This window comes from Petromyzon marinus, chromosome 13, assembly GCF_048934315.1.
Source record: "Petromyzon marinus isolate PM22_M1 ecotype Great Lakes invasive population chromosome 13, UKy_Petmar_22M1.pri1.0, whole genome shotgun sequence".
Classification (NCBI taxonomy): domain Eukaryota; kingdom Metazoa; phylum Chordata; class Hyperoartia; order Petromyzontiformes; family Petromyzontidae; genus Petromyzon; species Petromyzon marinus.
Genome location: NC_133679.1, coordinates 14057125 through 14081188, shown reverse-complemented (window position 1 = coordinate 14081188; position 24064 = coordinate 14057125). Strand labels below are relative to the sequence as shown.

The 24064-nt window shown below is 50.2% G+C and overlaps 1 protein-coding gene and 1 long non-coding RNA gene across 2 annotated transcripts; both read right to left on the bottom strand.

Moving 5' to 3' along the window:
- Nucleotides 1–1842: 1842 nt before the first annotated feature.
- LOC116942075 (protein S100-P-like) lies at nucleotides 1843–5265 on the bottom strand. The gene is made up of 3 exons (XM_032953634.2): nucleotides 5136–5265; nucleotides 4188–4353; nucleotides 1843–2660 (listed from the first exon to the last, which is right to left on the bottom strand). Exons 1-3 carry the CDS (start codon nucleotides 5237–5239, stop codon nucleotides 2496–2498), a joined length of 435 nt encoding a protein of 144 aa, XP_032809525.2. The 5' UTR covers nucleotides 5240–5265; the 3' UTR covers nucleotides 1843–2495.
- Nucleotides 5266–11985: 6720 nt separating this feature from the next.
- Nucleotides 11986–23973, bottom strand: LOC142924438 (uncharacterized). Its single transcript, XR_012941661.1, has 2 exons — nucleotides 22683–23973; nucleotides 11986–17180 (listed from the first exon to the last, which is right to left on the bottom strand). It is a non-coding gene; the product is annotated as an uncharacterized LOC142924438 (long non-coding RNA).
- Nucleotides 23974–24064: the final 91 nt, after the last annotated feature.

Below are 24064 nucleotides of genomic sequence, written 5' to 3'. Positions count from 1 at the left end.
AATTGTGCGCAGTTGCGTGTACAGTGCACGACTTCCCTGAAGGCATCAACACCTTCAGCGAGCGCGATGCCGATCACACAACACGGTTCGAATTCGACCCTCGATCGATGGCTCCGCCATCGCCGCACACGCGTCGAACAGAAAGCAAGGGACAAGTCCTTACTTACAACTCCTATCATGTTTCATCCCTGGAGGGGTTGCCCACCCCTACCTGAAAAAGTTGGCTCCGCCATTGCCTGCAACCAGCCACTCAGTTCCCGCCCACCATCACCAACACATTCCCTTCCACTCACCCCACATCCCTTGCTCCCGTACCCAATGGTTCACCTCTCCTCCCCCCCCCCCACACAACGCCTCACCTTGACCACCCCCCTCCCCGCCAAAGTCTCTCCCACCTCCGGCCACACCCAATCCTCACCAGCCCTCACCCCACTCACCTGTCCCCACCCCCCTCCGTCCCAACCTCTAACCGCACCCAACTGTCACACATGAAACCCAACGGGCTACATCGGTCAACACTGCCGCTGGCATTGGTGCACTCCGTAACACGAGCACGAAGTCACAATACTATTAAACTCTGTTTAAGGCTTTCCGTGACTGCAAGGATTCATCTTATTTGGTTATTTCGGTAAAGTCACGTAGAATGAGAATAAAATAAAACAATAAACATTCTCACGACGTTTCGGCCACAACACAAGTGACCTTATTCAGGTGAAAGGGACAGACCTGTTGGGACGACAGAACTTCAATAAACTGTCCCTTTCACCTGAAGAAGGCCACTTGTGTTGTGGCCGAAACGTCGTGAGAATTTTCATCGTTTAATTTTATTCTCATTCTACGTGACTTTACCGAAAGAACCAAAGACTATTAAACTCGTTTTATTTGACCAGTTCAGGGGTCATCGAGCTGTACGCCTCGCTTCCTACGCGACCTCCTTCCACGTGTTTGTCCCACCGTGGGGGTGTCTCGCCCTCCTTGCCAGTCTTCTCCACAGTCCCATCTCTTTCCGCTCCTCGTGCCACCATGGGCCGATCGCACCACATCGCCCCCCCACCTCTTCCGTCTGCCTTACTCTCGATATTTTACTTCCACTTGCACCTTTTGACCCGCACTTTCCCCCCCCCCCCCCCCCCCCCGTTGTTTCTCCACATGGCCAAACCACACCAGACGTTCTCTCTCATCTTCTGCGATTTCTACCACCTCGAGTCTTCCCCTCACTTAATTTCTCACCCGGTCCTTTCTTATTAAACCCAACATCTCTGACTGTCGTAGCTTGGTTCTCCCTCCGTGCCCCAGCACTCGGCCCCATATAACAGTACCAGCCTCACCGGCTTGGACACTTTCCCCTTCAAATCAAAGTGGGACCCGCCTCTTATTGCACGCCACACAGCTCTCGCCATTTCAGCCATCCAGCCAGACCTGGTGATCATGAATTATAGTTTAACAAAGTGGGACATCACGTAAATGAGCATTGCGGTCAACTCTAAACGGACGATGTGGAGTCTAAAAATGTGGATTGAGAAACCAGAGGTCGAAGAAAGATACACACGGCCACGAGGCGACACTCAAACCCTATATATGCAGTAGGTAGAGTTAGGATCGAACGCATGACCCCAGCATATCAGGCGAGGGAGTTCACCACGCCAATCAAGACACCATTGCAGCCATGAAAAGGGACAAGTCTATATTAGGCGACGTTTCAGGTCATGGGCCCCCTTCATAGCACATATGGACCCCCTGTGAGACTTTGTACAGCACATGTGACCACGTAAAATACACCACGAGGAGATGTCAATGCAACTCCATCGCCAGTAACAATAAAAACCCACAAAATCCAGCGAGTGAACGCGTACAAATATTTTTTATTATTATAGCAAACGCGTTTGGGTCATGAAAACAGCACCAAGACACCAGCAACATGCCGCTTCCACCCCCCAGCAGTCTCAAACACCCAGGGTGGTGGAGGGCCCACGAACGAGAAAACCTTAGCGAGCAGAACTACTGTGGGGGAAAGGGGGGGGGGGGAGTTGGAGGAGGCGGTGGCAAGTGGAGGCAGTGGTGGTTGGGGGGGGGGTCTTGTTTTTCCAGTGGCACGCATGGATTTGAGGCAGTTGGCTAAAATTTGGTGCATTTCCCCCCCCCCCCCACTCAACTTATCACTACCGCGGCGATGAACGTGCCATCAAGATGAAAAGCGGCTCGAGGAATTAACGCGCTAAAGTCTGTGGTCTGCATCGCGCGACATTAGAGGCCGTCACACACCCCTACGGCCAAACGCTTGAAGCAACGATCCAATTCACTAGGGTAGCGTCACGATCCCGAAAACTAACAGTACACAACCCGAACTAACTCACCCCAAAAGCCACAGTCTTCAACGTGCCACGCAGAATTTCCTTGCGAGTGTCAGCACTCTGGGCACTCCCCCCCCTCCACCACAGACCCCCTAACACCCACCCCACCGCTTGCATCTGGGGGGGGGGGGGGGGGAAATCAAATCACTTCTTGACCGGAGACTTTGAGGCCTGCGCCTCGATGGCGTCGTAGCAGGCGGCCGTGAGGGCTGCGATGAAGATGATGAACTCTTTGAAGTCCACCTGGCCGTCGCCATCTTCGTCCAGATTCTTCATCTCCTTCTCGATCGCCGCCGAGTCGTTGGCGTTCTGTGTGGGGCGAGGCGAGGCGGAGAGCGAGTGAGGAGGGATAGAGGGGAGGCGTGCTTGGGGGTGAAAGGGGATACGTGAGTGACGTGGGGGGGGGGGGGTAACGTGTACGATGGAGGAGGTGGGGGGAGGGCGGCGTGCAAGGGAGAGGGAAGGGGAGAACAAGCAAGTTGGAGTGGGGGGGGGGGGTGATGGAAACAGCGGGGGGGGGGGGGGGGGGGGACGGTACGCGAGTTGCATGCGCACGGTGGGTGTGTGGTGGGTGGTGGTACACGGGCAACGCGTGGGGACGCGCAGGGGAGACGCGCAGGGGAGAGCGCGTGGGTACGCCGCGAGCCCCGGGGGGAGACCCTGGCAGGGTTGCTGGGGCGTGGCGTGGCCATCTTCCCCAACTGCGCAACAACCTCGAGCGCCCGGGTTCCAATTACCAGACAATGGAAAAGAATAAATAAATCACTGCGGAGCGTCTCTCGTTAGCCACGGCCGGGAATCCAACCCGGAAGGCTTCAACGACCGTGCACAGCAAGCCCCACGCCCAGACAATCTCCCGCTGGAGAAAATAAAAATTCTTGCCTTCTTTAAACTGTCATTTTAATTAGTAATACCCAGTTCTCGAAATTAAGTCTGTAAAGCGGGTGTTTGTTCTGCCACTTAACTTTCCATTGCTGTTATGTACCTACGCGGTTTAAAAATATATATTATAGCATCTGGCAGGTTTCGGAGACTGGTTCTACTTAAATAAAAAAGTGTCAATCCCAGTCGAGTCGTCACCTGGCTTAAACAAAAACGTAAAAATCCCAACATAGGCACGCCCTCGTCACAAAAAAACCCCCTTCAATTAATCATTAAGCGATGGTTCATGACTGCCGTACCATCTAAGGTTATTGCACAAGTGCTGAGCGAGCACCCTCACGTTAAAGTGGCCGGAGCGCCAGCAACGGGCGTCTGGGTGTGGTCACTACCACGCCCTACCAGCCCAAATGTCCGATGGTTAACGCAGGGCACTCAGATTTCAAATTCACCTAGGTGGAGGTCAGGTCCAAGAAAGGTTAATTAACTTTGCACTATAATCCAACATGCTGATCAAAGTTAAATTTCCTTTAAAACATGCCACGCTATTTTTTTACCTTCACACCATAATACCCCATTAACACTACTTCGGCTGACTTCTCAAAACTTGCGTAAACTCTTGCTGGTAACAGCTTCTCTTCACAAGGCAGCAGACATCGCGATTTTCACCTGAAGACGGGCACTCGTGTTGCTGTCGAAACGTCGTGATCTATTTTATTTCTACCTACGTGACTTCACCGAAAGAACCAAAGAGTATGGATTCCTGCAGTCACTCAAGATTGAAAAGGTACAAATATTGAGAGAGCGCGAATCGAATTGTTGTCAAAGTGCCCTGCGCCAAATCACAGCGCCTCCAGCCTTTAAACAGACCGATGGTGCATGTGCTGTTGGCGAGTAGCAGCAGCACCACCACCACGCTCGGCCGCTCCCCACCCACCACCACACGACCAGACCCACCTGAAGGTATCCGGGCAGCTCCTTGGTAAGGAGGCACTTCAGCTCGGCATTGGAGAGCCTGGAGCTGTCGCCATCCTTGCCGGCATACGCCTTGAAGATCCCCATCATGGAGGCGATGGTGAGTTCCAGACCCGTGGGCACGTACTTGTCAGACATGCTTGCTTTGCTGGTAGGAGGTGGTGGAGTGGTGGGGGGATACAACGGTGATGGGAGTAAAATAATGCAGCAGCTTTTGAAATGTTCCGAATCAAAAGCTTCAGTAAGCAAGATTGCATGCTTTTGGACAAGCACGTAGTATGGCACACACACGGGATGGTCGCTAAAGCGGTAACAGTTTAAAAATAAAAAAACATGGGTTTCGTCACGGAGCGAAATGGCAGAGGCAAACCAGCCAAAAGCTTCACCGCACACAATCCTCACCTTCGCTACCAGCGTCTAATAATAATAGTACAGAAGCCCTGGTGGCACGCCAATACTGGATGGATGAGCTCTCCGCCCCACCCAAATTGGACCACGGTGTGGAGGATTGCGCGACTATACTTCACCACGCTGGCCAATGCAGGTTTAGCGAAAAGGAGGATAAAAAAAACACATCAGCAACGTCGGTAGGATGCAGCCGTAAGTGCTATTGTCCAAACAGAACGCGGCAACCATTCGCTTAAAAAAAAGTTAAAATAAAAAAGTGGCGACCATTGCAAGCGCAACGCCACGAGATGGAGGTGGCGTTGGCTTGCTTGTTCGCGGTGTGTATGCGCGCGAGTCCGTGCGTGTGTGTGTGGGTAAAAGCCCTCATCCAGCAGTGGATCGCCTCTCCGCTACGGCCGATGAAAGACGAAAAGCCCCCCCCCCAAAAAAAACACCATTAGCCACGACCATTGCCCGTACCTCTCCCCTCGATAAAAAATACATGTAAAAAAATGAAAGATTCCTAAAAAAAAAAGCTCTTACCAAACCGAGCTGGCGTAAAGACGTGAGGCGATGAAAGGTGAGCACCCTGCGAATCCGCTGTTGACGGCGCTCCACTCCACGCTATTTATACTCGAGGCGCCCATCACCACACCTGCGCCGGCCGACCGACAGCGCCGTCACGTGACGCGCGGGTGAATGATTCATGAGCGACGACGGCCCCTGGGCCAATGAAAAAGAAGAAAAGGCACGGGAGCACGTGGCGGACACACGGTTGCAACCCCCCCTCCACCCCCTTGATTTAATGAGCAGCTGCAAGGGTGCAGTGAGGCAAGAATGACGACGTTCGGCGTCGTGTTATCGCGGGGTGGGTGGTGTTGGGAGATTATAGCGCGCGGTTGTGATTTCGCGGGGATGGGGGGGGATGGGTGGTGATTGCAACACTATGCGAGACGATTTTTGTCCCCTGGGTAGTGTTATTTTCTCAATGCTTACGCCTCAAAGGTATATAAAATGGCTTTTAGTCTCCGCAAACTTTGCTTTTGTGACCAGGACTGTATGTGATGGAATGACACAAATGGACACCACGTTTTCTCATTGAACATAGGTACATTTCAAAATATCACTGTCCTGGTCACAAAAGGAAAGTTTGTGGGAAATAATAGCCATTTTTTGTACTTTTGAGGAATCATTTTTTTTTTTAGAAAATAACACTTACTGGAACAAAAAATACATTTTTGTTACACACTGTTGTCTGTCTCACCGGCCCATGTGTGTTCTGGCTCGGCGGTGGTCTGAGTAGAGTCGGATATTCCACATTCCTATGACAAGCGAAGGTTCTGTGGGGTGTCGGTCCCCTTGATGTGCACGCAAGTATAAAAAAATAAAGATCCCCCGTATAGCCTAAACATCCTGTCTGCGCAAGTGCTGTTAGCGAGCGCCTATGAAAGCCAGAACGGTACACGAGGGGGTGGGTGGCCAGCACCACGCCCAGCCGCCTTTGTCTCCCGAGTGGCGATGTTTACTACACACCGCACCAGATACTCATTTGAGGCTGAGATATAATCGTCACAGATGTTGGCCGTGAGCGGGAATCAAACTCGGGTCGCCAGGTTCGTAGCGCAGCGCGCTAACCACTTACACAGCGCTGATGTTTAACCCAGCGCACACCAGGGCACTCCGTTGTCATGGTTGAGTCGACCTAGGGGAGGGCGACATGGATCCGGCGCCAATGTTCGCCACCGTTATTGATCGTGAGCACACACACACACTTAGCCACACACAGCTGCGCACGGTTTGAACAGGTAACACTGATGGGTAAGGGGAGGGTGGTGGTTGTTAGGTACACCTCAATCCAATTTAGGATTCACTCACCGCCGACTGCACGAGGTTACAAACCTGCACGGGCTCTGGGTATTATACACTGTCGTATGTGTGGTCGTGTTTGTGTGTGTGAAGGAGTTTGTGTGTGTATGTATACTGTGTATATGTAAAGTGTTTATACTGTGTACATGTATAATATGTGCATGCACAATGTGTGCATGCATAGGCTGTGCATGTGTAGGGGGTTAATCGGCACCCACCACCCTGTTGGCTGGTAGCTCCCCCTTCTCGTCAACAGGGGGCGGAAGCGCTCTCACGCCACCCTTAGTGACCATGGCCCAAAGGAGCCAACGACAATCCCTGGGAAGCCGATCCTGGGACACATTCCCCGGCACCCCTGGAGGGGCGACCGGGGGATGACGTCACCGTCCAGAAAGTTCTGGAAGGGAGGCGTGGCTAGGGCGGAGCAAGGGTCTGGCTCAGTCACCTCCAAGCCGAAGACCTGGGCTGAGGTTAGGACTCTGGACCTCCAAGCTCCGTCGTCCTTCTAAGGGCCGGAGCTCAGTGAGGCCAGCGGTCAGGACCCACGGACCGGGGACGGTCGGGTCAGCGTAGCCTCCCCTAGGGCCCGTGTAGTCCTGAGGCCATACCTCCCCAGGTATCGGGTAAAGGGGCCGCTACCCCTTTGTGTTAGGGACCTTGTATAATAGAACCAAATAAATATCGTGTTGCCTCTCAAATAAGTTATCCGCCAATGATTACCCACTACACATGCATACTGTGTATATGTATATTGTGTACGTGTATAGTCCGTACATGTACAGTGTGTGCATGTATACTATGTGCATGTTTAATGTGTACATGTATAGTGTATACGTGTACTATGTACGTGTATAGTGTGTACACGTACATTGTATACGTGTATAGTGTGTACATGTATAACGTGTAATATATTATGTGTATAGTGGGTACGTGTATAGCATTTACATGTACCGTGTGTGCATGTATATTGTATACATGTATAGTATGTTCATGTTTATTATGTACATGTAAAGTGTGTACATGTATATTATGCACATGCCAATTCACGCATTCAGTCTATTCTCAGATGCCTCCGCCGTCAGGAAGGGAGGGCAGTGAACGTCGCTTTGAGTCTAAATGGGTGAAATGGCCCCAGCAATGCATCCCGAAGTGTGTCGTTTCTGCCCCTCAATACACGGGCACACCTTCCCACAACGCAATGTACAGTACTCGTATAACTTGAATACAGTAAAAACATGAGACTATTTAGAACGATAATATTTTGGATTTTTTTTCAGGGGTGTGTGCGTTATTAAACGTCTACTTTTGGTACAGCTATTAATCTGCCAATTTAAGAATTGGTTTTATCATAAGATATATTTTTAAATTCAATTGTCATGAGGCCCCATGATGGAAACAAGACCGTCTCCAACGTCGCATATTATGTAATTTTTCCGATTAAGGCTACAGTGCTATTGACAAATGTATTGAGTGTATATATGGTGGCAGTTCTTGGGTCCAGGTTGATGAGGCGAGGCAAATCCGCTCCGGGGTTTCCAGTCCAGTGTGAAAATACCAGATGCAGATCTAAGTGAGAACGACATGGTGGCTAGGAGATGTTAACTACCTCGCCTGGTATACAGGAGTTCGTGGGTTCAATCCCAACCCTGAAGCCTGCTGTATATTTTTAGTTTGAATGTCTATGCATTCCAACATGACAAGCCACTTCATTGAGCCATCATTTGTGGCCAGGTCGCTTCTGAAAAAAGACCTACAAGTTGAGTGGGTTTTAACTGACAATTAAACAATAGTTAGTTTTATAACCCGAACACAAATGTAATGAAGATGGTGATGCTGACTTAATGCTGCTGAACCCCCTACCAAACCAGTTGTCAATAGGATCTCTCTCCATCTCTCGTCGAGTTCGGTACAAATTTATAACTCGTGGAACGCAGTGCCCACGTGTGGTGACGTGGATGGTGATGATGCAGCCAAGTTAGACAATGGTGTTTACACAAGAGTGCATTCATGCGACACACTTCCATATGCTGAACACGAATGCAGTTATATCCTTGCGCACGATGGCAACATCAAGATGTTCAAGGAGCGAGATGCTAAAATGTCGAGATCTGTTTCTGCTGGCCGCGACGAGAGGGCTTCAGCAGAGAGAGAGTTCGTGTTCTTCCTCCGCTGAAGTAGTGCAGACCAACAGTGGGGTTACTGTGCGGTGCATAGTTTGGGTTGCATGGTCACAGTCGCACGACTTGTGTGGCTCCATCTTTCGTTAATGTTCCTCCGATGAGTCAGTATCTGTGTAGTGGCGTAACACGTGCAGGGTTTGTAAACAGCAGTTGCATTTATGTACGGGGTTGCAGACAGTGAGGTCATCTAAGGATAAGCAGGTACAAGCGGGTGGCCTGGGTGACAGCAGACAGAGAGCCGCCAGCAATTAGGGAAAGAGGCAGTGATTGGCTGGCTGCAAATACAAACGCTGACTAGGCGCCACGGAGGTGAGAGATAGTGGCGATAAGGGGGAGAACGCGTGTGAGAGGCGTCGGGAAGACACCGGCTTAATGAGGGCCATCTGAGGGCACTTAATGAGGAGGGGGATAAAAGGGGAACGTGTGAGGCAGTTTGGTTGAGTTGGTTGGAGATGAAGCAGTGAAGAGATTCAAGAGAAGTCCGAGACCTCGCGTTCCACACCTCGTCCTCCCCGGTGGTGTTGGCTGAACCCCCGCTGGCGGAACGAGCGAGGTTGGAGGTGCGGGTGTAGACAGGCTAGCAGTGGAGAGGCCAGCGGAATCTTTAGTCTGAGTGTGATAGGCTAGCGGGGTGAGAAGCTAGCAGAGTATACGGAGAGAGAGTCCGTGACTGGCTCGGAGAGCGAGAAGTAACAGGCTAGCGGAGCAAGGGAGAGCAAGCTCGAAGTAGTAGGCTAGCAGTGGAAGAGTTCGCGACAGGAGTGCGTGGTGTTGAACAAGAGAGGCATCCCTGTGGGAGGCTGTGAATAACGTGACACAGGAGAAAAGACGAAGTGTCCGCGTGAATAAACACCACACTACATCTGTAAGCAATCTGCAGGTCTCTATGCATATCTTTGTGTTGTCGGGGAGGCTGACCCCAGTCTCCTCACTCAGGTGGGATCTGCTGCTCCCCCCTTCCGTGTCCTGGGGAGGGTTACTGTTCACCGACTCCCTCCCCCCCCCCTTCGCTGCAGCCCCTCAGGGCATGATTCATGGCTGGCGCTTAGCCACCTGGGGTCAATTTACACAATCTCTACGCACACTCACACCCACTCACTCGAAATCCGAAGTCGCTCCTCTCCTGTCCCACGCACCAATTGCGCGCGCGGGACTCAGGGTCGGGGGTTAGAGGGCAAGGACGTCACTCGCACATGCGCAGCAGCTTGGGGGGTTGTCTCGGAGATTTATTTAAAGGGCTGTATGAACAATCTCTCCGGTACGCCGCCCGTTCACCCCACGCACACGCTAAACAAAAGGCCGCACGAATAATCTCGCGTGTACGCCGCCCGTTAGCCTCACGCACACGTTAAACGAAAGGGCGTATGAGTAATCTCACGTGCCCCTGTACGAGTCCGCCGCCGCGCACCACACGCACACGCTAACCACGAGCTACACGCATGGGCGAGCGCAAACACGTGGGTAAATACACACTCGCGCACAAACACAGGGTACAACGACACACACCAACAAGCATCCGTTCCACCCTCGCAGAAACCACAGGACAAGGTTTATTGATCCCCAGCAGTTTATTCTCAGCGAGTCAGAGGTTAAATTACCCGAGTCAGTTTGAGTGACCAGGGCAGGTCTAACCTATCTCCAGATGGTCTAAGACCCAAATCACTCTCCTAAGACAATCTCACAATGGCCTCAATACCTCACTCTCGGGTACTCACGGTTCGACTCGTACGGAGCTGCTGGGTCGGGTCCTCGCCGCACTTCGACTCGTCACACGGACGTTCGAGTGGCTGGGAAGTCGACCGCTCCGAGCGCTGGCTGGAGTAGAACACGAACTAACTTTATCCCTACATTCTCTCCTCTTTTTATTGTCCTCTACATCAAAGATAAATCGGCGCTGATCCGCTGGCCTCCCGTCCAATCAGGTGGCTCGGATTTTCCACCACTCTCCCCGGACTGGTGCTCTCTCAGACGTCCGCTTTTTACCCTCTAAACAAGCGCATATATCCTACCAATCAGAGGACCGGCCCTGTTTTACCGTCGTTCGTGACTCCATACCCCCCCCTCTACCTGCCTGCCGACCCGTGTGTGTTGTGGGTGTTTTATACCAGCGGTGGCTCAGCAGCCCCGTCGTGACCACGTGATTACAACCCAAGTCACGGCGCCGTGGTGCGAGTTAGCCTCGGGGGAGGTCGCCAAATTCCCTGGTCGCAGGAAACCGTGAAGCTTGGTCCCATGAGAGGGCTTCTGGGTGAAAACCTGTCGGCCAGGTGATCTCTTCTCGGGGCTCTATGTGGGGGTGTGTGTGTGTTCATGTGGGGGCTCTATGTGGGGGGTGTGTTCATGTTGGGGGCTCTATGTGGGGGGTGTGTGTGTTCATGTTGGGGGCTCTATGTGGGGGGTGTGTGTGTGTTCATGTGGGGGCTCTATGTGTGTGTGTGTGTGTTCATGTGGGGGCTCTATGTGGGGGTGTGTGTATGTGGGGGCTCTATGTGTGTGTGTGTGTGTGTTCATGTGGGGGCTCTATGTGTGTGTGTGTTCATGTGGGGGCTCTATGTGTGTGTGTTCATGTGGGGGCTCTATGTGTGTGTGTGTTCATGTGGGGGCTCTATGTGTGTGTGTGTTCATGTGGGGGGTGGTGAGGGAGGGGCAGCGTCGGCCCCGTCGCCCGGAGGTGGCGGCGTCGCGGCCACGGAGTCGTGAGGACGGCCTCGCTGCTGCTGCTGCTGCGGCATCACGGTGGCAGGCACGGCTCAGACGGAGCGGCTTCGCTGCTGCTGTGACAGCACCACCACACAGTCTCTATGGGTTTACTGTGCGGTCCACAGTTTGGGTTGCTTGGCCACTGTCGCACGACTGCGGCTCGTGCCTTTAAAATTTCTATTTGCCCATCGGCCTGTTGACTTTCTGATGCGGTTGATGATTACACCAGTGGTGAGCGAGTGGGTGGTGTCAGCGAGTGACTTAGTGAATGAGATGGTTACGCAAGTGTCTTCAAAGTGGAGGTGGTGCAATGATGTTTGCGTCCAGGTGTTTAGTCTGGACGTCCGCGCCGTATGTTGAACGTCATTCACACCATACGTATCCAACCGTGCTAATTGGAGGTGTCGCCTCGCTGGATACCACGGCAGAGGCTAGACGCGTCCTATATAATGAGGCAAGGATGTCTGTTTGTGTGTAACGCGCGTGACGTCACTCCACATGCCACACCCCCCCGTCATTAATATTCATGAGCGGGTGGATTTTTACACTCACGCAGAAGATCGAGCGTAATGAAACATTTTTTTTCGCAAATTCGCCGTTTCTTTATTGAAAGTGAATCTATTAAATAATTATACGCAGCAACAAAGTGGATTTGGTGTCTTTATTTATTTCTTCAGCACTTGAGACAAAAGGTAAGTCTAATTTATGCTTCTACATTACGGTTTAATAGACATTTATTGGTGATTTTCCAGATATTGTATCTAATTCCCATTTATTCCAACCCCAGCGACCGAAAGCAGAAAAGAATAAAGTATCAGAGCAGTGAATTTGAACAAATTTAAGGTCAGATATATACAATGCTGCAGTGACCTGCAGCGAAGTGTTTGATGACATACTCTTGTGCAAGATTCACTGCCATATTAAATTTACACAAGATACAATTATACACTCTGCTACATTTTTCCGTAAATGTTACAGCTTCCGTCCTGGAACGGGCAAACAAGCTCGTAGCAGTAATAATAACAATCATAACCATCGCGACAATGGGAAGGGAACGCGCGCGCAGGATTCTTTAACGGCGCCTGGCACCAGTAAATCGATGAACGTGGAATGGTCGGTGCGCGTTTGCTCGCGCCAGAGGAATGCGGTCTGCCCACTTCACCCGTCTAGCACAGCCCAATCGTTGCCTCGCTGCGAGGGGGGACAGTGAGTGAGTGGCTCTACCAGTCGACCGTACCTACCCCCCCCCGCCGCCGCCGCCGTCCATAGTAATGAGGAATTCCCACATCTTGCATTCAGTCACAAACAAAAGAGGAGCAGATGTTTGTGGCTATGAGATGTTAACTACCTCGCCTGGTATATAGGAGGTCGTGGGTTCCATCCTGACGCCTGCTGTATATTTGGAGTTTGCGTGTCTTTCTCATCATTATCACGGTGGCTAGGAGATGTTAACTACCTCGCCTGGTATACAGGATGTCGTAGGTTCGATGCCGACCCTGACGCCTGCTGCTGCTGTATATTTGGAGTTTGCGTGTCTCTCTCTCTCCGCGTGGTCGCGTGGATTTTTTTCCCGGTCCCCCCGGGTTATTTTTCCTCAACGTTTAGAATCAACATCACCACGCGTTTAGAGTATTTGGCTGTTGTGAATGTCCGCGTGATAAGTCACTTCGTTGAACTATAATTTGTGATAGCCAATTCGCTTCTGAGAAGGAGCTACATCGCTCAGTGGGCCTTAACTGGTTACATTTAAAAGATTTAATAGTTTTATAGTTTACGCTGCGTTGGCTGTGGTGCACAAGCACAAATTATAACCTCAAGGGAAATAAATAAGCAGAGAATAGCTGACGTTTCGGGAAAATGGCTCCTCTTAATCGCGCTCAAGAAAAGTCATTGCCCGAAACGTCGTGCATATTTTATATGCACTCGAGTAAGAGATGTTTTTCTCTCTCTCTCTCTCGGCCGAGCGAACGCTTAGGAGCCGAGGGTGGGTGGATCGCACCGAGATTCGTGAAACTCCCCGACGAGGTATGTGAGCAGGTGGCAGTACAGCAAGGGGGATCGTGAACCCGTCTGTACGGCGATGCTTTGAGTGGTATCCCCTCTAAGCAGTGACGGATTAAGCTGTAGCATATGTTATAAAGGGGCCCTAGATAAAAAAAAACACACAAATATTAAAACACATTTTTTTACTTGCATAGTAAAGTAATAGTATTTGTTCATTTTCTATACAGCCAGATAATACGACAAATCGCTAACCTTATAAACACCCGGTCGTTCAAAAAAGTTGAAGGCGGTATAGTACTATAGTAATAGAGCAAGTGCAGAATCACTGATTCGGAATTGATAGCTTGAAAGCATTTCGCGTGGGGCCCTTGAAAGTGCGGGGCCCGTAGCTACTATACGTGTAGCTACTGTTGCTACTGGGATAATCCGGCACTGCCTCTAAGCAAGCTCGGCTGCCACAGCCCCGGATTCTCAGGTCTAACTCCCACATGAAGGCAAACACTCGCGAGCTTAACGGGGTTAAGTCATCTGGCAGCGCGCCTCGTTCCCACATCAATCGTGCACGGTCGTTTCCGTGAATGGGTTTACCTTCAGCAAGCAAGACTTCGACTTTCATCGTCCCATCAGCAGCCAGGCTCGCCGATGCCGATGACGGTGAGCTGCTAGATATTTACAGTGTTGGCAAGGACCCTGTTTTGTAGAAGACGCTTCAACACAACGGAAGGTGTCGTCTCATTTAGCTTCTTCGCAGCGACTCGGTGTCAACGAAAATGGAATTTAACGAAACATCCCAAATGGCAGCAGGACCCTCCTGCCAAGGCTTTCATGGGCGAATGTTGCGGGTGATTGTACATCAGCGGGTAGATGTGTTGCCAACTTGTAAAACGTGGTGACCACAAGGCGCACAACTACCGGATTATAAGACGCACCCCCGCTCCCCACCCCCACCAACTTTTTCTAGAATGACACAAGGGGGAAGGGTTGCGTCTTATAATGCGACAAATGCGGCCATTCACTGACCGCGTTGTGCAAGTGACAGCCGAGAGATGGCGCAAGAGAACGACGGCCTCCGGGCGGTGGCAGATGGAGAGAGAGAGAGTGTGAGAGATAGAGAGTGTGAGATAGAGAGTGTGAGAGTGTGAGAGATAGAGAGTGTGAGAGTGTGAGAGATAGAGAGTGTGAGAGATAGAGAGTGAGAGATAGAGAGTGTGAGAGATAGAGAGTGTGAGAGATAGAGAGAGTGAGAGATAGAGAGAGTGTGAGATAGAGAGTGTGAGAGTAAGTGTGTGAGATAGAGAGTGTGAGATATAGAGAGTGTGAGAGATAGAGCGTGAGAGTGTGAGAGATAGAGTGTGAGAGATAGAGAGTGAGAGTGTGAGAGTGTGAAAGATAGAGAGTGTTAGAGATAGAGAGTGTTAGAGATAGAGAGTGTGAGAGATAGAGAGATAGAGAGTGTGAGAGAGAGAGAGTGTGAGATAGAGTGTGAGAAATAGAGAGTGTGAGATAGAGTGTTAGAGATAGAGAGTGTTAGAGATAGAGAGTGTGAGAGATAGAGAGATAGAGAGTGTGAGAGAGAGTGTGAGATAGAGTGTGAGAAATAGAGAGTGTGAGATAGAGTGTGAGAGATAGAGAGTGTAAGAGATAGAGAGTGTGAGAGATAGAGAGTGTGAGAGTGTGTGAGATAGAGAGTGTAAGAGATAGAGAGTGTGAGAGATAGAGAGATAGAGAGTGTGTGAGATAGAACACAAACACACAAAGTCACCAGCAACACAAACACACAAAGTCACCAGCAACACAAACATACAAAGTCACCAGCAACACAAACACACAAAGTCACCAACAACACAAACACACAAAATCACCAGCAACACAAATGCACAAAGTCACCAGCAACACAAACACACAAAGTCACCAGCAACACAAACACACAAAGTCACCAACAACACAAACACACAAAGTCACCAGCAACACAAACACACAAAGTCACCAGCAACACAAATACACAAAGTCACCAGCAACACAAATACACAAAGTCACCAGCAACACAAACACACAAAGTCACCAGCAACACAAATACACAAAGTCACCAGCAACACAAACACACAAAGTCACCAGCAACACAAACACACAAAGTCACCAGCAACACAAACACCACACAAAGTCACCAGCAACACAAACACACAAAGTCACCAGCAACACAAACACAAAGTCACCAGCAACACAAACACACAAAGTCACCAGCAACACAAACACACAAAGTCACCAGCAACACAAACACACAAAGTCACCAACAACACAAACACACAAAGTCACCAGCAACACAAACACACAAAGTCACCAGCAACACAAATACACAAAGTCACCAGCAACACAAATACACAAAGTCACCAGCAACACAAACACACAAAGTCACCAGCAACACAAATACACAAAGTCACCAGCAACACAAACACACAAAGTCACCAGCAACACAAATACACAAAGTCACCAGCAACACAAACACACAAAGTCACCAGCAACACAAACACACAAAGTCACCAACAACACAAACACACAAAATCACCAGCAACACAAATACACAAAGTCACCAGCAACACAAACACACAAATTCACCAGCAACACAAACACTCAAAGTCACCAACAACACAAACACACAAAGTCACCAGCAACACAAACACACAAATTCACCAGCAACACAAATACACAAAGTCACCAGCAACACAAACACACAAAGTCACCAGCAACACAAACAAACAAAGTCGCCAGCAACACAAATACACAAAGTCACCAGCAACACACACAAAGTCACCAGCAACACAGATACACAAAGTCACCAGCAACACAAATACACAAAGTCACCAGCAACACAAATACACAAAGTCACCAGCAACACAAACACACAAAGTCACCAGCAACACAAACACACAAAGTCACCAGCAACACAAACACACAAAGTCACCAGCAACACAGATACACAAAGTCACCAGCAACACAAACACACAAAGTCACCAGCAACACAGATACACAAAGTCACCAGCAACACAAATACACAAAGTCACCAGCAACACAAATACACAAGCACTCTTCATCCACGCGCTGTGCCGCTAAATTCACCTCGCACAACACGAAAGAGAAGCCACGTGGTGGTGTTCATCGCGCACGCCACGTTGACGAGCGAGCGCTTCAGAAGGTGAACACGTGGAGGGTGCCGTCCACGCTGGTACAGAGAGGGGCTTGTCCGGCTCCCCAGCGTTCGAAGAAGACGCGCTGCACATCACCGACACGTGTGTGTGGTACGCGGCGTGCTCCAGCCGGAGCCGCGCCTTGAGCAGACCCCTGAACACTGCCAGCACAGAGCAGCCGTCAGTGTCACCTTGCAGCATCTTTTTACCTCGTTCTGCACACCGCCACCTTCGCCTGAGCACAGGCGAAGTTGGCGAGGTCATGGCGCTTGTTAGCCAGGTAATGCACCACCCCCATATACGAAGCTGCTGTTGTAGAAGGGCACCCCCAGTTTCCTGAAGATATCCCCCAAAAGGCGGAACATTGGTTTGAGCCGCTGGCAGCGTAAGTACCGGTGGGGCAGATCCTCCCTGGCACCACAGGAAATGCACCAAGTCTGGTGCCCCTCGCGAGATTCGGCTGAGCCACACGGCCGATGGTAACGTGGAGTGTGCCAATCTCCACTGGAGGTCACCGCAGCGTTTGGCTACGGGAGACTTGTACATCTGTTTCCGCTGGGGGGCGGCCGGTAGGTCGGCCAGGTCCCGGGAATGCAGCGCCTTGACACAGCCACGTGTAGAGCGCTTTGTTCGGGGCACTCTTCAGGGACACGTTCCTGCAGCCTCGGAGCGAGAGAGAGTGAGAGTAAGTGTGTGTGAGAGAGAGTGTGAAAAAGAGCGTGTGTTAGAGAGAAAGTAAGAGTATGAGGGAGTGTGAGAGAGAGAGTGAGAGTCTGAGAGTGAGAGACAGTGTGAGAGAGAGGAAACATCCACATTTAATTTATTGTAACGGATCCAGTAAATATTTTCCAGGCATTTCTAACAGATATGTTGAGTGTTGGGATGATCGGTGACTGAAACTAACATTATAGCAGAATGGCATTTGACTAAGAGAATAATGCATTGTCAAGAAACATTTTATTTCCAATGACAAAATTACGTAAAATTTCACGTAAAATTCTGCATTCATTACCAACCCATATAAATGTAAAATTGTAACTTTCATTTTAGACTGCCTTGCGCACACATGCATTTAAACCACAATTTATGCAAATTACATTCCTAAGCTGCCGTTTAAACCACGAAAGAACAACAATGCAGCTAAAAATAAAGCCATCATCTCGACACCACCATAATGGGAAGGAAAATAATCATTCTTCTTTTTAAAACACCCCACTGTTAAATTTAAATTTGACAAAAAAGTAAGTTATCACAGTTAAAAAAAGGATGTCATGCCAATTGGTTGTGTACCGATCTTAAAATGTACTTAATAATGAGAAACTACTGGTTAATAATGCTGCATGGTGGGAATGTTTGCACTGCCGATGTGCTGTCTAAACTCTAAACTGTCTTACAACACATTTAGAAGTCTGAATAATCAGCGTTCCTGAGCGTTCCAACTGGCCTAACACAAAGCGAGATCGAAAAATAGCGTCATGGACACTGGGCCGAAGATACTCTCCTTGGCGATGGGCCTTTCTCACAAGGAATGCTCAGGTCTGTTGCAGCCTTAACTAATGGAACAAATTACGAGGTGGGTAAGCCTAGAAGCGGGTTTGAAATCTGTAATAATAACATTTTCAAAAAGGGCAACTGTACAGGAATATGGGGATGTCACAGACTCGGTAAAGCGGACGAGCTGAGAATGAGCTTCGCTTGGAGTCGCTGGCTTTTGTCTGCATCCTGCTTGGGTTGCTCGTCGTCCGTGCCCTTCCCCTTCGTCTCCTTAGCCTTCTCCTCCGCAGCCTTCTTGGGGGTCTTCTCCTTCTTGGGGGCAGCAGCTTTCTTCTCTGTTTGGGCTCAGGCTTTGGTGCCTGGGGGCGTTGTGAAATTCTGGCAAACCTCTTCTGCGGCTCACCCTCTCGCCTTCTTTGCGTCTGCAGCTCCCTCACCAGCACCCATTCTCTTGGTGGTCATGTTTGCTGTAGTAGTGGTGGTGAGAGAGAGAGTGTGGAAGTGTGAGAGAGAGTGTGTGTGTGTGAGAGTGTGAGGGAGTGTGTGAGATAGGGTGAGAGACAGTGAGGGAGAGAGTGTGTGAAGGAGTGTGAGAGACACTTTACGTGTGCATGACTGAGAAATAGGGAATGTGTGTGGAAGAGAGCTTACTGTACGTGTATACAGTGAGGGAAAAAAAGTATTTGATCTCCTGCTGATTTTGTACGTTTGCCCACTGACAAAGAAATGATCAGTCTATAATTTTAAAGGTAGGTTTATTTGAACAGTGAGAGACAGAACAACAACAAAAAATCCAGAAAAACGCATCTCAAAAATGTTATAAATTGATTTGCATTTTAGTGAGGGAAATAAGTATTTGACCCCCTCTCAATCAGAAAGATTTCTGGCTCCCAGGTGTCTTTTATACAGGTAACGAGCTGAGATTATGAGCACACTCTTAAAGGGAGTGCTCCTAATGTCCACAGAAGCAATCAATCAGATTCCAAACTCTCCACCATGGCCAAGACCAAAGAGCTCTCCAAGGATGTCAGGGACAAGATTGTAGACCTACACAAGGCTGGAATGGGCTACAAGACCATTGCCAAGCAGCTTGGTGAGAAGGTGACAACAGTTGGTGCGATTATTCGCAAATGGAAGAAACACAAAATAACTGTCAATCTACCTCGGCCTGGGGCTCCATGCAAGATCTCATCTCGTGGAGTTGCAATGATCATGAGAACGGTGAGGAATCAGCCCAGAACTACACGGGAGGATCTTGTCAATGATCTCAAGGCAGCTGGGACCATCGTCACCAAGAAAACAATTGGTAACACACTACACCGTGAAGGACTGAATCCTGCAGCGCCCGCAAGGTCCCCCTGCTCAAGAAAGCACATATGCATGCCCGTCTGAAGTTTCCCAATGAACATCTAAATGATTCAGAGGACAACTGGGTGAAAGTGTTGTGGGGGTGTTTGTCTGTTAAGGGGACAGGACAACTTCACCACATCAAATGGACGATGGACAGGGCCATTTACCGTCAAATCTTGGTTGAGAACCTCCTTTCCTCAGCCAGGGCATTGAAAATGGGTCGTGGATGGGTATTCCAGCAGGACAATGACCCAAAACACACGGCCAAGGCAATAAAGGAGTGGCTCAAGAATAAGCACATTTAGGTCCTGGAGTGGCCTAGCCAGTCTCCAGACCTTAATCCCATAGAAAATCTGTGGAGGGAGCTGAAGGTTCGAGTTGGCAAACGTCAGCCTCGAAACCTTAATGACTTGGAGAAGATCTGCAAAGAGGAGTGGGACAAAATCCCTCCTGAGATGTGTGCAAACCTCGTGGCCAACTACAAGAAACGTCTGACTTCTGTGATTGCCAACAAGGGTTTTGCCACCAAGTACTAAGTCATGTTTTGCTAAGGGGTCAAATACTTATTTCCCTCATTAAAATGCAAATCAATTTATAACATCTTTGAGATGCGTTTTTCTGGATTTTTTGTTATTCTGTCTCTCACTGTTCAAATAAACCTACCATTAAAATTATAGACTGATCATTTCTTTGTCAGTGGGCAAACGTACAAAATCAGCAGGGGATCAAATACTTGTGTTCCCTCACTGTATGACTGTGTGGGTGTGCATTTGTCGTAGAGTCGTTTGAAAGCAGCTCCGCTTTGACAGCAGAGGTCTCACTCCGAATGGGTAGAGCGGCATTGTCTTTCAATCGGCTGCGTAACGCTTCGGGTCTTCTCGGCCACAGCTATGCCCTCCCTTCTCTATGATTGCGAAACCGGAACCTCTCTAATGGAACACCTGCGCCGGTTAGAAACATTCAGGCTGGCCTGCCTACGATCCATCCTGGGTTTAATCAGCCCGGATTGCGTGAGGAGCTCACAAAAACCCGGAAAGGTGTGGACACATTTCCATCAGCTCCTCCGGCAGGCAAATGCTGCGTTGGCTGGGTCATGTAGTTCGCATGGCAAGCCACTGCACGCCCAAGCAGCTTAGGGCGCTAAACGGGCTCGACAAGGGCTGGAGAAGAGATGGAGCCGATGCGGTACGGGAGGATATGGAGCTGAGTGGACTTGCCGAAGATTGGAACCAGCGGTGTCAAGATCGGCCTCTTTGGTGGAGACTCGTGAAGGACGCTGCGACTGGGCAGTTGGAGGCAGTCGCCCTCCAGCAACGGAAGAGCGACGCTCACAACAACGAACGCCGGGCGGATAAAATGCAGCAAGTTGGCAAAGTAGCTGGTGCATCTGCCAGTCATGTCATTCAACCTATGGCACCTGGGTCTATCTCGTGACATCCTGCCAGCGCGCCTTCGACACTTCACGTGACCTCAAAGTGCACCTAGCCTGGCACAGGCACCGTGTTGACGTCACCGCCACTGAGTGGCGAATGGCGGTTGTTGTTGGTAGTGTAGTGGGGGAGCGGTGGCGCAGTGGTTAGCGCGCTGCACAACGAACCGAGCGATCCGACTTCGATTCCCGCTCACGGTCACCAACACCGGTGACGAATTATCTGAACCGGTCCTGGGCCTCCCCTAGGTCGACTCAGCCTCAAACGAGTACCTGGTGCGGTGCGTAAAAACATCGCCACTGGGGAGACAAAGGCGGCTGGGTGTGGTGCTGGTGACCACCCACCCCCTCGTGTGCCGTTCCGCCATAAGGTTACACGGGGGATCTTTGTCTTTACCTGTGAATGTGTCTGCACTGGCGACGAGAGGTCTCAATGGTCGCGATGGAGATGGCGAGATCATGCACTCCCGTAAGTTCGTAACATAAAATAAACTTCTCATGTGCTCACGCGTCTCGTCTGCTCGTGTGTGTTGTGTTGATGGTGCAGAATCAACAGCTTCGGCGTTCTCTGATCTGACGCTGGTGAGACCAGCCCTTCAAGAAGGCTATTGCCTCTGGTAAGACAATGTGTACTACATTATAGTTACATTATTAGTAAAGACAATGCCATATTTAATGACACATCAGGGCCATGTTTGCTTGCATGTTCACCACAAGCACCGTGTGCGATTAATGCAGCAACATGATCCTTTGCTAAAGGTTTCTATTTAGTGTTTGAACATCTTAACACCCCCTGCTCTATTAACAGAAGGGTACAACATATTCTTACTTTTTCTTTTAATACTTTGTATACTGCCAGAAAACAGTCCCATTCGCCTAGCTTTAGCGTTGTTGTGAGATGTAGCGACCTCTGGTGGCTGGCGGGGGTGGGCACGTGACGGGGGACGCGTCGACAATCACAATCACACACAATCACAATCACACACAATCACAATCACACACAATCACACAAAATCACACACAATCACGCAAAATCAATCGCACACAATCAATCACACAATCACACACAATCACAATCACACACTCACACACAGTCACACACAATCAATCACACACAATCACAATCACACACAATCACACACAATCACAAACACATGATCACACATAATCACACAAAATCACACGGTCACACAAAACCACCACTGGCGTCGCTCTAAGTTGTCTCTTCCACGTGCACATACAGGATAAGAAAATAAGTGCACGCACTGTGTGTTAATTGTTCTGTACCTCATCAGCAAGCAATGGTTTCATCACAAGCAACACGAATTGTACCGATTTCGACACGCGGTGTCTCACCCGCCAGGCGCGGGCTTGCCTGTCAAACGACAACCCGGTTAGGGAGACATCCATTGAGTAGGTGCGCAAAAATCTGTCAAAACTTGACCACACCCTGTACGCACGCGGACTTTTGACTCACCCCCCCTCCCCGAATCCTATAGAACGGCCGATATTCAATCGACGCAGAAACGATCAAGGATTAATAATATTAACGTGTTTAAACAAACAGATAGTTCACCGCCGGACTATCTAACTCATGTCGAAGGCCATTGCAGACAAATTATGATCGAGGCTTCACCGCCCACCCCCCCGTTTCCTATGCGTACATGGTCAATAGACCCCCCCCCCCTCCATGCGTACTTAATGGATGGCCCCTACCCGGATTCACAATCGATTACCGGAGCGCGAACCGGTAAGCCGAGTGCGTGGTGCGTCACGCGCCCTCGTCTCTCAGGATGTTAAAGGCAAAGTACTCGCAGGCCCCTCCACTTGACACAGAGAGAGAGGGAGCTCTGCGGTGGTATTTGGCCTACTCTTCCACGCTCACCCAAGACGTCGTCTCGATCTTCCAAGCAGCACCCAAACCTTTACCCCTTGCACACACGCGACCTGCAGACGGACACGGTTCGCTTACAAAGCTGAATGAATATCTTTGCTGTATTTTTTTGTGAAGCGTTCCTCGGTATAATCGAACCGGGCTTGTAGTTTTGTGAAGATGCGGTTACAGGAGGTAATGGGAAAAATAAAACCGATCCCACACGGCCTCCATTGCGATTTGCGTGAACATCAGCAATTATGGATGTTCGAGACGAGCCCAATGCAGAAGATCCCCTGGGGTTTGATCATCCACGAAGCTCCCCGAAACGGCATCCAACTGCACAAAGCATGGCAGCGGACGCGAGATGCCTGACGCACGAATTGAACATAAAAATGATTTAACAAAAAAAACTCTCCAGCAGCCGCAAGTGGCCATCGATCACGGAGACCGCAGTAGAACGTGCAACGAGGCAACGACCCGAGCCACGAGTACGTAGGAGACATCACAGCGACGACGACGACGAACTCCGCCGTCTCTGGCCTGACCAGCTGAATGCGAACGCGTGGAGCCATTGAATCTGCGTCCAACATCGGCAGCACGAGAAAGAAGGGAGCCAAGTGGGGAGCTCCGTCCGCCAGAGGGCAGTGGCTGCACGTGGTTACGGGCTGTTGACAAGACTCGGGGAGCGGTGTTGTTAGCGAGTACCTGCAAAGTAGGTGGTGTAGCGAGAAAGGGATTATAGTGGTGTTTCTACACAGTGGTAGTGGAAACACCCAAATAAGCCCTCGTAGGAGGAGTTGGAGCCGCTGCTGCTCGACCTGGAGTGTGTCTTCCCATCAGCCCCGCCAAAACCAAGCACCTGCCTTGGTATTTTGTGCCACCAAACACTCCACTCTCTCAGCTCCCCATTGGTGATGGAACAGTTGTGGAGAGAGTGGAGAGTTTCCCATACCTGGACAGTGTGCTTATGACCAGCTTCGGTTTGACAGCAGAGGTCTCACTCCAAATCAGTCGGGCGGCATTATCTTATCATAGGCTGCGTAATGCTGTGTGGGAGCTACCTGGTCTGTCGCTCCGCACGAAGCTTCGAGTCTTCTCGGCCACAGTCATGCCCTCCCTTATCTACGCTTGTCAAACGTGGACGCCTCGAATGGAACATCTCCGGCAGTTAGCAACATTCAGGCTGGCCTGCCTATGATCCATCCTGGGTTTAACCAGGCTGGATTGTGTGAGGAGCTCACAAATCCTTGAACGATATGGACACATTCCCATCAGTGAACGCCTCCGGCAGGTATGACTGCGTTGGCTGGGTCATGTAGCCCGCATGCCTAGCCACCGCATGCCCAAGCAGCTTCTGTTGGGCCGCATAGAGGGGTCTAAACGGGCACGAC

What these genes read in the sequence shown, in the direction of transcription:
- LOC116942075 (XM_032953634.2), bottom strand. Translation starts at nt 5,239, where the DNA reads ATGGGCGCCTCGAGTATAAATAGCGTGGAGTGGAGCGCCGTCAACAGC. An exon ending in CTTTACGCCAGCTCGGTTTG is followed by an intron (nt 4,354 to 5,135) that starts GTAAGAGCTTTT and finishes ACCTCCTACCAG; the next exon opens with CAAAGCAAGCATGTCTGACA. An exon ending in AGCTGCCCGGATACCTTCAG is followed by an intron (nt 2,661 to 4,187) that starts GTGGGTCTGGTC and finishes CGCCCCACACAG; the next exon opens with AACGCCAACGACTCGGCGGC.